The 16,462-nt window shown below is 37.4% G+C and overlaps 1 protein-coding gene across 4 annotated transcripts in view; it reads right to left on the bottom strand.

Moving 5' to 3' along the window:
• Window positions 1–16,462, bottom strand: part of LOC150095396 (ubiquitin-protein ligase E3C) — a 662,747-nt gene that overhangs the window by 41,543 nt on the left and 604,742 nt on the right. For 3 of the 4 annotated variants that reach the window (XM_090409807.1, XM_090409808.1, XM_090409809.1), the window contains exon 22: window positions 3,057–3,155. In XM_090409807.1, coding sequence (XP_090265933.1) covers window positions 3,057–3,155 — 99 coding nt within the window. Of the gene's footprint in view, window positions 1–3,056; window positions 3,156–16,462 lie in introns of those variants that run through there. The other variant, XM_090409810.1, reaches the window with a different exon arrangement.

Here is a 16,462-nt window from a genome sequence, read left to right as displayed (position 1 = left end):
ATTAGCTTTCATCATATATACTGTTTAAAGTCTGTATATGGTAAGTGTCAAACAGCACACTGAAAAGTATGAGCTGATCAGATCTAACATCTGCCGTCTCATTTCCTTTAATTAAAATGTGGCTGGGAACCAGCACAACTGAGCATTAAAATTAAGGGATGTTCATTTTGTACAATGGTTATAAAACCTCACAAAACACTGGATGTGGATTATAACACAGGGGAGGAGACAGCCTGTAAAGAACCCAATGAGTATGTATAAATTACACACTTTTGGTAGAGGTTTGCTTTTATGTGTATGAGTGCAAGCTGAATGGCATGCAACTCTGCTGTATAATTACTACAATTAAGTGGGATCTGTTTGGAGATAGTAATGTCAGGAAACAGCAGTACAGCGAACAGATCTTGGACTATCAGTATAGATGGGTAAGAAATTAGAGTGGAATGCTCTGTGTGCATTAAACAATTGCAAGCAGATATGGAGATACTTCTGTAGTTGACAAGCTAGGAGAGAATGCAAAACTAGGTTGCAGGAGGGAATGCAAACCTGCCATGGACAAATACTATTATTGTTTCGTAATGTTTTCAATATTCATGGCAATAGCTTCCATATTCTCTAACACACATACCAAATGCATGTGCGTTAGATATACCGTTGTTGTAACCATTTCTTGTCTTTTATTTATATATGGTTGTATTTTATTCAATCTTTTCTAACCTAAACCTTCTTCTGTATTAACCTTATTCTATCAATATCCTACCGCCATTTATGTTGTAACTTTTTCTTCCTTATTATAACTATCCTACCGCTGCGCCATTAATGTTGCGTCCTATTCTTGTTCACAACTATTTTAACCTTTGTTGCTTTATCTCCGTAATACACTATCGGGCAGCACGTGGTACCTCTGAGGGACAATGGAATTTCCTCGAGATAGAGGCAGTACCAGAGTATCAGAGTGTCTAAGATTTACCTCTCGTAAAACGCCAAGAAATTTATTTGTTTCGCTGCGCCACTTAGCGCTATTAGATTATTAAACATTAACAACCAAGAGGTAATCTCAGGACAGTACTTAATGATACCTATCAACTCTGCAGACGTGGCCAAAATATACCCTTTTCAAATATCCCACATAGGTTCGCATTAATATTTTATAAGCGGTGCATCGGATTCCAGAAATCACAGAAAGTCTTTGTTAGAATCAATAGCAAGGTTTATTATACTCAAAAGTTGATACACATAATAACACTAAATTAAATCCCATCTTAAGGGAGTTTCAATCAAGGTATATAAAATTCAAACACTATTATTACACTTATAAAATATTATACAGTAGCTTCCTAAAGTAAGAATTATATTAACCTTCGCTAATGCATTAATCATGTACTATTATCACAATCAATCTAAAACTCCGTAGCTCTGTCAGACCACACAAGATAACATTCATATCTTTCACAATCTCTTTATATTTTACCAATTCTTTACTCTAACATTTCCTTAATCTCATTCAATATAAAAGCGAACTTAAACACAACGACAGATAGTAAGATTAAATTCAATATCCCTCTGAACTGATAGTAATACAATCTTATCCTATAACATTAATGTTCCTTTTCCATAACATATTAACATGGCACATATTCTGTTAAACACAAACAAAGTCTACTTATCTTCCCTTTTCGGCTCTTTAGTGCTTCATAGATTCACAGGAAACTGGCCTTCTGTGGACAGCCAGACTTGTTTCTTTTCGCGGAGAATATGGCCGCCAAGACCGTAGCTGCCTATCGGGAGCCGTCCGACATCGAGGCACCGTCACCCTCTCCGCCACCACGAGGGACGAACACACAGGAAATTCAGGGAAAGAAAAGCCTTGTTACAGGTCGCATGACCCTTATATTTCCCCCTATTCTTCTCGGCGATTCTCGCCCTTTTCGATGTCTGGCCGACTCACACTTGCTATTACATCACGGCGTCCATTCTCTGCCCTACTCATTGCACGTACACTGACGTGCGATCCGCTCCCTCGCGTTACGACTCTGTAACCTTTGGACTTGACTCCCCCCAACTGTTGAATTTGTGCTTACATTTTATAATTCTTTTACACAAGTTAATTTCTAAAGCTCTGGTAATGTTTTACATTTTCATTACTAAATTACTCACATTTGTGAATGGCACTAAACACATACTTATTTAACCTTTTCATAACAGAACACACTTGATTTATATATACATAATACTTATTCTACACTTAGAGGCAATTTATTGTATTTATCTCATTCTTTTGTTTGGAAAAGCATGTTAGACTGTGATAAGATAGGAATACATAATTTTCCACTCTATCACAATCTAACACCGTCTTTCAGAAAATGCACATTTCCTATAAGTCAGCAGTTTGAACTGATGGTACAGACAGAGTCAAGGCTATTATGGTGGAGCTCTATTTCAATAAATCTGTAAAGCTGTAAATGTAATTACTTCAAGGTTTCTGTATGTGAATGGAGAAAGAAAGACAATGTACTTCAAAACAGAGCATGATTCTTTCTTAATATACTTCTGACTGTAATAGTAATGTTACAGAAGTAACATAGTTATTACATATTAAAAGCATTATATTAAAAAAAAAAGCTTTCAACCAGACCCCTCTCCTCTTCTGCCCCTCTCTCTCTCTCTCTCTCTCTCTCTCTATATATATATATATATATATATATATATATACTGTCCAACCACAGATGTGAGTCCCCTTGACACTTGTGCACATGGCAGAAGAAGACAAATCCATTCTGATCATAGGGTAGCCAATTATGAGTGTTTGTTATTATGTTGGAAAATTAGCTTTTCTTTTATGAAAATTCTAGTTTTTAAAGTAGTAACTATTTTGTTTGTACAACAGTTGGAAAATTTTATGTATAAACCACGATTTCGCATGTTGATAAAAAATTTGAACATCGCCTTATTCCTTTCAACATGAATTGACTCTTCTTGGCTTTGTGTCAGCTAAGGTTCTCACATGTGTGGTCGGACAGTCTATATTTATATAGTTACTACATTTAGAAACTTACCTGTTTGTTTAGTTTGTAATCTGCCATTAAGTGGATGTAATTTATCCTATTAGATTCAGTTACAGGAATGCTTGTACCTTCTGGTATTAGCTCAATAACCTAAATGATTAATGAGTAAAGTTCTTTAATCAAGGTACTTGGTTTATATAAAAATTATATGATCATTTTTTCGTTTATCAAAGTGAAAAGTTATTTTCATGTCATTATACACATACCTTCAGAATAAGCAGGGATTTTACAAAACAGCATTCATTTCAATTTGATTGCTAATTATTATCATTAGCAATTCGGAGCCTTTCAGAGGGTCTAGAACACATTGATGAAGGCCACATATCTCTCTCTCACACACACACACACACACACACACACACACACACACACACACACACACACACACACACACACACACACACACACACACACACACACACACACACCAGCATTACTTTCTGATGAATTCATTCACACTATCTGCACTCATGCTCCAAAAGAAAGCCATTCCAGTCAAGCGCCACTCTAGGAGAAAAAAAAAAAAAATCTAGCTCTCACCTCTTTCCTGATTGCATTCATTCTCACCTTCTATGGAAGTCCTCTCATCATCCTCCTTAAAATGAAAAAATTCCATCTACTAGTACCCTGTAAGATATCCGCATTGAAATTCAGATATCTTATAAGTTAAACATGTTTTTTATTATTATTATTATTTTTTAAATGTCACGAGCAAGACAATTTGAGATGTTATTCTGGTCTTTCAAGGCTTGCTTAGATGTTAAATAAATTTATTAAAAGATGGTAGAGATTAATTATAATTTTTTGAGCCACCAAGTGTCGAAATGTTGGTATTGTTTGTAATCAGAGAATTTCCAAAATGTAGTTGTCAATTAAGAGAGAAGCAACAGTTACCATTAAATTATTGGAGGTGATTAAATGGGCTTACCTTAGTGTATAAAAGATTGTAAAAGGAAGAACTGTTATAAATTCTACCTATTTCATTCTGAAATTATAATTAAAGAAACTTTCCTGCACTATGAAAAGAAATTCATCTCTCCAAGCACAGTCCTGAAAGCAGTAATGGCAGTGCAGAATGATGGACTGTAGCAGAAGTCACTCAGTTATATTTTCCAGCATGTGCAGAAGTGAAAAGAATGTTATTGAATGTTTCTGCGTGTTCAACTGTTAGGGAGTAGGAAAGAAACACAGCAGAAGAAAAACTGTACTTTCTATGCCTTCAACGTATGAAGACAGAAAGGATATACTTGTATAAAGAGATAAGTGAAGTTTTTAGTAGTCATTAATCCACATAGTATTTAATTCAGTTAAAGCTGAAAGAAACTTTACTACTATGTACTTCATATAGAAATGGGCAGAGTAAAGCTTATGTTACTTAATTTAAGATTCTCAGTCTTGCAAGTTATTGAAATTACTGATATGGTTTTTAATTCAGAAGCTTTCCCATAGAAGCAAAGTTGTTCTGAAGTGATAAAACTGTTGATAAAGTTTTAGTAGGTTATTCAGTAGGAGTTTGCTGCTACTTCCATATACTGGCACTTGTGTTGATTTGATTGTATATATTTGTATTTCTTTTTGTAAATTAAAGATTTTTATTTTAGTTAATGAATTAATGAGTTCATTCATAAGACATTTTTGTGATATCCTGGGATACAAATCTGAGTGTAAGATAGATCTGAAATAGTTTCAGTGTTTTTTTATTGTGAAATAATAGTTTAACCACCTGAAGGAGGGAATATTTGTCGGCTTGGATGGCCGAGTGGTTAGAGTATCCGCTCTCCAGCCGAAGAGCTGTGGGTTCGAATCCCGTTGTGGGCATGGATGTTTGTGATTGTCTGTGAAAATACTAGTGGTGGTAATGAGTCTTTGAACTCCATGGAGGTGTTATGCAATAATAATAATTTACTAAGGATCAACTTGATAGCATCAATATGTAAACAAAAGAAATATAAAAATATAAATAGCCCCCCCCCCATGCACAAACACACAATTCCTGTACAATTCTTTCAGAAGTTTGTAGGTCTCAATTCTTTCTTCTGTTGTTAGTGTCTGGAGCTCACATATTCGAAATCTCTCCTCGTAATCTACATTCCATAGTCTCAACATTACCCTTTTGGGACTCTCACCTGTATCACCTAGAAACCAGATCTGCACACAATAGTCCATGTGAGGTTATGTTGAAGCCTTGTAAAGAGGCAAAATGACTTCCTTATCCTTACATATCAATGTTAGTTTCAGCATCAAGATTATCCTCTGAGTTGTATTCACAATCTTTGCTGTATGGCCCCTGAATTTCAACTTCCTATTTACAAAAATTCAAAGATCCCTTAGCCCTTTTAGCTTCTTCTAGCATTATCCAACAATATAATATGCCATTCATCGTCTGAGAAATTCAGGTATTATTATTATTACATAACACCTCCAGGGAGTCCAAAGACTCATCGAGGGAGGGCACCTACTCTGCAACTCTGTCTCCACTAATCGCAACTACCTTCATCATCTACACCAACGCCATCTACTGCCAACCACCACCACCAATATTTTCACAAACCACAAACATCCATGCCCACGGTGGGATTCGAACCCACAGCCGTTTGGGTGGAGAGTGGATATGCTAACCACTCGGCCAACCAGGCCGGTATAGGCTTTTAATGTCCTGTTCCTGCTCTGCAGATGAAGTTGGTCTTTCCATCTCAGTCTTGGATGTCTGCGGTCTCTTTTTCCTGTTTATATTTTGGGAATCCTATTGTTCATCCTTTCTATGTGGTGTAGCCAATTTTGCCGATATTCTTCTATTTCTTGTACGATGTTCTTTGTATCTAATCGTTCTCTTATTTCTGTGTAATATGCGATTTAATATCTCATTATACCAAAGTACATAACTTTACATTTACTAACGGAGAGCAATTTTCCCATGCCCACAATTCCAGCCTATTCAAATCATTTTGTAAGTGCCACATTTCTGATCCTGACTATCTTTGCATCACCAGCATATAGTTCTATGACTGATCCCTGGGTACACACACCACCACCGATTGCCTTAAAATCTTACAGACTTGCATCTCTGTACATTACTATTTGATATTTGGTCAGCCATCCTTTTATTCAACCTAATAGATTATAATCCAATCCCATATCCTCCCACTTACATAACAGCCTTCCATGCTGCATCCTGTCAAAAGCTTTAGCAAAGTTCAAAGTATCATTGTGTAACCATTCCCCCTCTAACTTAACCGTGACATTATTATAAAATGTGAACATGTTACTCAAACATGTAAATTTAATAAGCCTTTGCTGTTCACTGCACAGCAGATTCTCTATCGACACATTTCTATATGCTATCTCTTACCAACTTTTCCAACATGTTCACGACTCTCAGAGATACTGAGAGTTAATTAAACACATCAGTCTTTGCACTATTCAGGTGCAATGGGATTATCATATATTCTTTCTACTCGTGGAATCTCTACTTTGAGACTCAAATTATACAGCAATTTCAACAGTACAGCTGAATACTTATTAGCATCCATACTGATATTCCCTCAACTCTTTATTTGCCCAATTCTTATTCATTTTATGCAACAACTCTATTAGTTGAACATTAGTTGAACTCACTCCACACATCCACACCACTCCTCCTGCATAACCTGCACATCGAGTTATTTGCAATTATGGCCGCCTTCTCAACTCTACTCTGTCATACCGTGGCAACAGACTCACTATCTTAACTCTCTCACTCTTTTCTTTTGCTACCTCTACTAATTCTTTCAAGTCCTCTCTCATAGCAAATTTTTCACCTTTAAAATCATTTCTGACGGCCATTACTATCATTTCTTTCACCCTATGCTTTTGTGCTCTAATAGCCTCACATCATTAATTTTTGCACCCAGAAAGCACGATTTGTTTTTCTTCACTGCCGACTAACATGCAATTAACAAGACAAAAAAAACCAGAGACTATTGAAACGTTATAAGCGCTCATCATACTTTCACGATCGATTAACGATTGACTGATTTCGATCGTTCTTTGTCTGCTATGACGCATATAGCATTCATTTGTTTTAGGCAGTTGTCATCGCCTACTTTTCATCACCTAAATGTATTAGGTCGGTTATCGGCCTCTCTCGCATTCCAAGCGCCAATACGTGACGTTGCAGGTTCTTACGCAATTATTCGTTTACTAACAAGCGAGAGCGGCGAGTGCTCCGATTCTGATCTGCACACCACTTTGAATAATAGGCTATATCTTCGGGAATTTTTCAAATTTCTTGATAAAAAGTTAGGAACAGATTTTTAAAAGTACATACTTTCAGAAAATAATATTAAAAAATCGATTTTTTTGATCCTCTAAATAGTACTGCCTCCTTAAAACTATCAAAAACTTACAAATTAGCAAAAAGAAAATGCCATAGAGGAAAAACCTGACATGATAGAGAAAAATGGGTTTGATATTTGAAATCAGCGCACCCAAATTAGTAAAAAAACAAGTGTCAGATCATAATCAGCAGAAAAAAATTTTTTTTTTGTTGGCCAGTATAATCATTATTATTATTTTCTGCATTCAGGAATTATTTTTCTTGCAACATAACGAAAATTCTTTTGGATTGCTTTTAGGATGTAGGATGCAGACATGTGTGATACATGCAAATGTGATGTTTTAGTTATCCAGGAGACACATCGAGGGATAAACAGCAGTAAACCAAAAATTCATGCCATGAAATTAGTAGCTGAGAGACCACACGAGCAATACGGTAGCGTTATATTTACTAAACCAGACTTGGATATTAAATCTATACATATGACATCCCATAATAATATAGACATATTAACCATTGAGATCAAGTCCTGCACAATCACATCAGTATATACGCCACTTAATGAAGATTTCGTCTTCAAAGAACCTGCCAACTTTAACGCCCAGAAGGTTAAAATAATACTCAGAGACTTTAATTGTCAGAGTTTAACATGCGCTACAAAATGACTGACAAGAATGGTGCTGAGCTGGAAAACTGGGCTCAGAGAGGACTGAAGCTGACTCGTGATCCCAAATTAGGACCATCATTCAATAGTGGAAGGTGGAGTAGAGGCTATAATCCAAATAACATCTTTATCAGTGAACAAGTAGCCATGCAAGCGACGAAGATAGGAGAAGAGATGATACCAAGAACTCTGCACAGACCTGTTACTTGTGAAGTCAGAGTCGTTATCAATCCAGAGATAGTACCTTTTAAGTGATGGTTTAATTTTAAAAAAGCAAGATGGGACGGATTTGAGAAGGAACTCGATCAGACAGTAAACACTCTTGAAGCGGATCCAAGTAACTATGAAGAGTTCATGAATACCATCAAAATAGTATCTCGATGGCACATACCACGAGGGTGCAGAACTCAATATATTGCTGGGCTTAATGAAGACCAGACGGAACAATTAAAAGAATATAAAATCAGATATGACAAGGATCCTTTCGCTGTAGACACAATAGAGGCAGGCGAAAAACTGATGGACAAACTCAGGGATGGTAGAAAGAAGAGATGGATGAAGCTATTGCAGGATTTGGATATGAAACAGAACAGCAGATGAGCATGGAAACTGGTGAAGAATTTAAGCAATGATCCAACCAAAACTTCAGTTTATGTAACAGAGGTCACGCCAAACCAGATCGCTTACCAGCTATTATTGAATGGCAGGACAGACAAGAAGATACTGAAAACCAATCTTACGCACATTAAAGAAGCTGAGACTAATTCATTAGCCTCTCCATTCTCCGAACTAAGAAAAGCTATATGTCACCTGAAAGAGAATAGAGCTGCTGGCCCGGATGACATTCGGACAGAACAGATAAAGCGTTTCGGTCCGATAACCATCCAATGGCTGGTGAAATTGATGAATAGGTGTGTAGAATCTCTTCAGTTGCCCAAATTATGGAGGAAAGCTCAAGTGGTAGCGTTACTTAAACAAGGAAAGGAACCTATAGAGTCGAAGAATTTTCACCATTTCTCCCCTCTGCCACTTGTATAAATCTTTTGAATGACTAATTCTGGAAAGAATAACAGCAAACATTGACGAGAAACTTATATCCGAGCAAACCGGTTTCTGTCCAGGAAAGTCCTGCTGTGGCCAAGTTCTGAATCTCACGCAGCACATCGCAGATGGTTAAGAGAAGAAGCTTGTGACTGGAGCAGCTTTTATTAATCTTTCAGCGGCATATGACACTGTTAATCACAAGAAACTGTTGGTCAAGATGTACCAAATAACGAAAGATTTTCACCTCATGAATGTAGTTAAAACCATGCTCCAGAATCAATGACACAGCTATATGCAGTCAAGCAAGGAGTTTTGAAGAAGTTGAGAAGAGGTTGACAGAAGCCTTAGAAATACTCTCCAATTACTATGAGACCAATTGCCTGAAGCCTAACCCAAACAAGACTCAGGTTTGAGCTTTCCATCTGCACAACAGAGAAGCAAAATGCCAGTTAAACATTGTCTGGAGAGGAAAATGCCTCGAACACTGCAGCAACCCCAAATATCTTGGAGTTAAGCTGGATCGTACCTTATGCCAGGAACTAAAAGGAAAAATCTATGCAAGAAATAACATCATAAGAAAAATTATTGGCACAACGTGGGGAGCTCAACCATAGGTACTTCACTCGATGGCTCTGGCATTATGTTTTGCTGCAGGGGAATATGCTGCCCCAGTGTGGGAGGCATCCACCCATGCGAAACACATGGATGTGGCTTTAAATGATACCATTAGGATCATAACCGGATGCCTAAGACCAACCCCAGTCAACAAGCTGTATCCCTTAGCAGACATAGCGCCACCAGGCATATGACATCAAGTGGCCGGTGAGATGGAGAAAAAAAATGTAGATGAACACGAAAAACATCCAATGTATGGCCATATTATCATGGCTTTTCGACTCAAATCGAGGCATAATTTTATGCAAAGAACTAAACCATTGATCCACAGACATGAGGAGCAATGCCTTGTTCTACGGAGGGAATCAGTTCAACTTCAAGAAGCCCCCATAATTAAGGGAGAGTTAACCAAGGGATATCACCTACCCTATAGCACCTGGAGTACTTTGAACCGTCTTAGAGTGGGAGCGTCCAGATACAGAAGTAACCTAATGAAATGGGGTTATGCAGATGATGACAGCTGTGACTGTCGAAGCAGAGTTATTTATAATTTAGAAACAGAGCATACAGGAGAAGAAGAAGAACACTGGAGTGAGAGTGAGTGTGTGAGAGATGGTCATCTATTAGGCAGATTACTCTCTTCTGAATAAAATCAACAATTGTTAGGGAGGTTCTGGGGGCACAACCCCAAATGTGAGAACAACATTCTAAGATTAGGCAGAACTGGAATTTATAAAAGGATTAGCAGATGTGAAGTCAACCCAAGAAGAGAAAGCTGATGGTGACTGGAGATCAAAACATTATCAAAATGTAAAAGGGATACAGTAGATCTTTCTTACAGATAATAAAACAGAACTCTTTTGAGAGTATTGAAATTTACTAGATTATTCCTCCTCCCCACTTGAAAAGGGTGAGATTAGTACTGGAAGAGTATGGGTGAAAGTACAGAATCCTGGGGTAGTTGGAAATCTAATCACAAAGGACATGAAGGAGACTATGAAATGCTAGCTGTAAGTAGACCTTAATGCCAGACATAATCAAATTCATAGAAATATCAAGAACCACCATGAGTTTCTCAATCTTTTGACAGCTGGTGTTCAAAAGTGGATGAGGATAGCAAGGAGTTCTGTTGTAGAATGGTGAATCCACACTGACTACACTAACTGATGAGTCTCCATATAATGAAGATGCTGGTTGTTGATAACTTGCTCCATCTTATGAGAATATTGAGGTGAGGATTACAGAATGGATAATGTCTTGCTTTCGTACTGTTGAGTATGATAGCTTGTACAGAATGGATATTAAGTCTGGAGCACAATTGGAGGAACACCATCAAGGCTAACCAGGACTTTTTCTGATGTCCTTCTACATCAGAGAATACATTCTGAGCAGTCTGTAGTATTGTAAGAGGTAATCTGCCTTGATAATTTGAGCAAGTGTTGGAATCAAACACTGATGCCAAGAGGTCTGCCATGTCTTTGAGTAAGTTATCATGGTACCATAAGGTTGTGAAAGAGTGGAGTGTTGCATGGAACGGAACAGTTTTATGGTAATCTAGTTTATTTTTATTATTAGGTGCAGTCTTGTGCAGACTTTTGTTGATACTATTTTGTTGCTGTAGTCATCTTTTAGGTACTGGTGATAATTTTAAAGTGCTTGCTCATTTGAGCAAATCTTTAAAGTCCAGTTTTCTAGTGTGGTAATGGCACTTAGTTTATGCGTTGGGCAATGGTAAGAGTTTATGTGTATATATTGGCCAGTACGTGTAGCTTTAAAATAAACAGCGAAGGAAACACTGTCAGAAGATGTGTGACAAGTGTATCTAGAAATGGAAGTGTTTTTTGATTTTCTATTTCAACTGTGATTTGTATACACTTGTGTTGCTTATTCAGATGGCTGAGGAAGATGTCTAAAGTCTGGCAGCCGTGAGACCAGAGAATGAATATTCATCAACATTGTCTGGTCCCACAGCTGCCAGACTTTAGACATCAAAATCCAAAGCTAGACTTTGGGTTTTGAAGTAAAGGAATCTAGAACACATTGCTCAAAAGCTTCCATATAAAGGTTAGTAATGGGGGGGGGGGGGGTAACAGCAAGTCCATGGCTGTGCCTTCTTATTACAGGTAGAAAGTATTTTGTCACAAAATAACCAGAATGTTGTACATGGGCAAAGAGTGCCATTATATCGGGCAGGAATTTGTCCTGTAAAAGAAGAACTGCATTACTGATTGTGACGTTTGGGAGAAGTTTATGAATACATCAAAACTGACTAATACATCAATTTTATCAAGTGTGATGTTTTTAATTTTGTACAAGAATAGTGCAGAAGTAGATTTTTGACTGTGTCTTAATGCCATCTTTAAACCTCCTGTGAAATTTAAGAACTTATTTAACTCCTCCTCCATTAAACCCTTCCTCCCCTCGAGTATACCATATACAATCATTCATAACTTGCCTTATATAGGTGAAACTGGACACACAATTCCTACCCAGAAAAAGGAACATAAATGACACATTAAATTTAATAAGTATGGTAAATCTGGCCTTTTTGATCATGTTCTGAAAACTCTAGATAGAAATAACTGGAAAGGCACCTGTTCATTACATCATACTGAAAGATGGTATGAATGAAAATTAAACGAGGCCTTTGCAATTCTAATCAGCCACCCTAATCTTAACAATGATTGTCTAAAAATTTTTGTTCTAAGAGTTCAATATGAATTATAATTAGGAATATAGTACTCCAGGGCCTTAGTCATAATATAACAAAATATAATATGCTACAAAAAATAGGATATGGCTTAAATGTTTTTTTTTTCCACTAGAGGTTAGGCCAGTAGAATAACAGTTGATCAAATCATTGTTACTTTGGTATATTGTTGAATCGTAATCTAGCTTGTCTCTCTCTGTGTGTGTATGTGTGTATATATATATATATATATATATATATATATATATATATGTTAAAGATACCAAGCTATTTTAAACCTGGTTTTACTCCATTTTCCAAGTAAGCAAACAGACAAACAAGTCAAGTTTGTGCCTGCAAGTCTAACTGACCCTGCACATAGTGCAAGACCAAGGCAACTCATGGTAAAAGTAGAATATAAGCTCTGATCACTAATCTTAATATTTACCCTTAATGCAAAGCACATCTCCTGGAGGAGCTGTATGATGCTTTGTATTAAAGGCAATTCTACTTTTGCCATGAGTTGCCTTGGTCTTGCAACACTTGCAGGCGCAAACTTGTCTTGTTTGGCTATTTGCTTACTTGGGAAATGGAGTAAAACCAGGTTTAAAATAGCTTGGTATCTTTAACATTTATTATACCCAAGGTAAAATACTTTCTACATATACAGGGTGTTCGGGATAAATTTGACATATTTATAATTAATTATATTTTTCCGTAAGTTACATGTATTAACACACACTTCTCTTCATTTAAAAGTTTGGACCCTTCTTCATTCATATACAAGATGTCAGAAAGGATGGATAGCTGGAACCCACCTGAATCATGGAAGAGAATAACTTGTATCATGATGATTCGAGCCCGCCATCAAAATAAGGATATTACGACTGCTGCCCAATGCTCCCTGAATACAGTAAAAACAATCAGGCATGAACTAGAGACTTGCAATGGTGACTACGACGATGTAGCAAGAAGAAAGATCCCTAGCAGACGATCTGATTGCGTTCGTACAGCAGAATTACTCGCAAATCTGCAGGAACAGGTGTTGAAGAACCCTGGCATTGGAATTCGGGCTTTGTTCGTGGAGTTGCTAACTGTAGTCAAGCCCTGGATAACAAGGGTAGCCAATGGTAGGCCGTATGTATGGCAGCAGGATTCGGCCCCTTGCCACACCTCTGGGAAAAGTCAAAAATGGTTGTCTGAAAATTTCTACGACTTCACCAGTCCAAATGTTTGGCCTCCAAACTCCCCAGACCTTAACCCCATGGATTATTTTGTATGGGGCGCAGTTGAAAAAGACACCAATCGCACTTCCAGTAATACAAAAGCCCAGTTAATGGATAAAATTAAAACAGTTTTTGCGGCCCTTCCCAGGGAGACTGTAGCATCAGCTTGTTCGAGGTTCCGAAGCAGAATTGAAGCTGTGATCGATGCTAATGGTGGTTATTTTGAGTAAATCTTGTTGATAGTATTGTAATTAACTCTGCCTGTAATGTTTTTTTGTCAATTCATTAAATTTAATAGATACAAAGAAGATTTTCTTTTTCCTTACGAAACTGTCAAATTTATCCCGAACACCCTGTGTATGTATATATATATATATATAAACAAAAAACAGCATCAGATTTGATTTAAATCATATAAATGAAGCATTTAAAGTAGAAGTCCGAAAGAAATTAGAAAGTTTGGAGAAGACAGGAAGAAAATTAGAAGAACTGTGAGAAGAAACAAAATGCAGTCATTGAAGCAGCAAAGTAGACTAAGTAAAGCAACAAGAAAGAAAGATTGTAAGTGGTTGTCAGAAGAAGCTAGTCAAATAGCAAAGGAAAGAAAAAAAAGTGAAACTTCAGAGAAACATAGAAATGGTTAGACAAGTGAGTGCAGCTTTTCAGAGACAAGCTAGGAAAGATAAGAAAAAACATCTAAATAAAATGTGCAAGTAAACTGGAAAAAAAAAAAAAAAATATTACAAGTAGAACAAGAGTTCTACTTGTAATATTGTTTCTTTCGAGAATCTGATTAGAAAAATAAATGAGGTACAGGGAAGTTTATCCTGAGTTTAGGAGTTGTAAAAAGTAGTTTGGGAAAGTGTCTGATGGAAGAAGTGAAAAAAAGATGGAAAGAGCATGTAGTGGATTTGTACAAGAAAGATAATGATATTGAAGGAGAATTTGAAAGGAGAGAATTTGTTGAATAACCCATGATAATTCAAAAGTAAAGTGATATTAGCAATGGAACAGCTGCCAAAAGAAAAAGCCCTTGGAGTTGGAGTGTCAATGGAATTGAGAACAGCTGGAGATGAAGTAGTGAGTATACTGACTGAAATGTGTCAATAGGTTTGGAAGAAAATATATACTGGCCTTGAGATCGGAAAACATCAGTATTCATTCCAATTCCAAAAAAAATTAAAAATCCCAGAGATTGTGAGAATTATAGAACCATCGCTTTAATTTCACATGCAAGTAAAGTTATGCTGAAAGTGATCCAACAAAGGGCCATATGTGAATAGAGAAATGCCATAAGAACAGGCAGGCTTTAGGAGAGGTAGAGGAACAAGAGACCAAATAGCATACATGAGATGGATTATGGAAAGAACAAGAGAATTTCAGAAGGAAATTTTATTTTTTATTGATTATAGGAAAGTTTTTGATTGAATAGATCACAGTGGATCATGTTGTGGATTGTAATGAGATCAGTGGGAATACCTGAGCATCTGATTTTCTTGATAAGAGAGCTACATAACAACCAAAAAGCTTTAGTAAAAACAGTCTTTGGAAAAACAATATTTGAGGGGGAAAAAGGAGCGTGGCAGGGTTGTATACTGTCACCCTAACTTTTTAATATTTATAGTAAATATATTATGAGAATGGCTAACTTAGACAAATATAAAGATGAAATTAAGATTAGTGGCATAAAAATAAATAATTTAAGATATGCAAACGATACAACCCTCATAGCAGACACAAAGGAAGGTCTGAAGCGATTCATTATATACTGGTTAAGAGGGAAAGTAACAAGGTCAAGCTTAATTTAAGCAATGAATTTATAATAGAGGGAGATAAAATAGAAAGCACTGAAAGTTATGATTTACTGGGAATTTTGGGAATTCAAAGCCTGGCTGTCTTGGCTGCATGCCTTTTGGTCCCAGACAAATGTGGAAGTGGGTGGCCTCCTCAGGGCATTTCCTGGACACCTCTGGGTGACAAACTGGCTTACTATGCTATTCCTCCATATGAGGGCCAGCACCCCTGGTAGGGTTAATTTCCTCTTGCTACAAGTAATCCAAGGAAGACAGACTCCAACTCCAATTGGTAGGAGTCAGGAAATTTTTCAGGAGTTGACCCCGAGGTTCGGGGCTTGGTCGGTGATGTGCCAGTCAGCCGTCCCAGCAGTGCCATCCAGAGCAGGACCGACTTGTGATATCTGTAACCAGCCTGTCAGTTCCAGCAGCAATGAACTTGAGACATTTCATTTGTTCTGTTAGCAATCGTAGTGCATTCATCACCGCAATTGGCCTTGGGATGCACTGCACTTCCAAACATCCATCAGAGACCAATTGCTGCTATAAGAATGGAGCATGTGAAGGCACGGTGGAACAAAGAAGAAGAAAAAGATCCTAACAACCCACGAAGTTCACCTGTTGGTGAAAGGTGTCAAGGACATCAATGAGACCCTGGCTGAAGTTTTCCCCATCATTTATCTGATGCCATCAAGAGTCACAGGAGAAAGGCTGGCTATAAGCAGTTGGTCCAAGAAATCGCCATGCCTCCTCCCCATGATGGTATGGGTAATATCTCCGTATCTCCCGTGATGTTCTCCATAACATCCGAGTTCCATTCTTCCACTCAACGTCCAGAAATAACAGAGGAGACTCTGGTCTCTAGACTTGCCTCAGTTGTGGACCAACCTCCCTTTCCCGTGTATAATCATAACTCGCTATAAGCAGTCATTCGTGCCCACCTTTCTGGACATGATGTCTCTCATAGTCTTGAAAAGTACCTCCAGGATGTATTCTCTACTGTGAACCAAAAGCCAGTACAACATTGGCCTCAGCCTAGTTCATCAAATAA

This window comes from Typopeltis vanoorti, chromosome 20 (assembly GCF_054136105.1).
Source record: "Typopeltis vanoorti isolate ZY-2024b chromosome 20, IOZ_Tvanoo_1.0, whole genome shotgun sequence".
Classification (NCBI taxonomy): Eukaryota; Metazoa; Arthropoda; class Arachnida; order Uropygi; family Thelyphonidae; genus Typopeltis; species Typopeltis vanoorti.
Note: the sequence above shows the minus strand (reverse complement) of the source record. Positions and strands in the feature narration are given on the sequence as shown.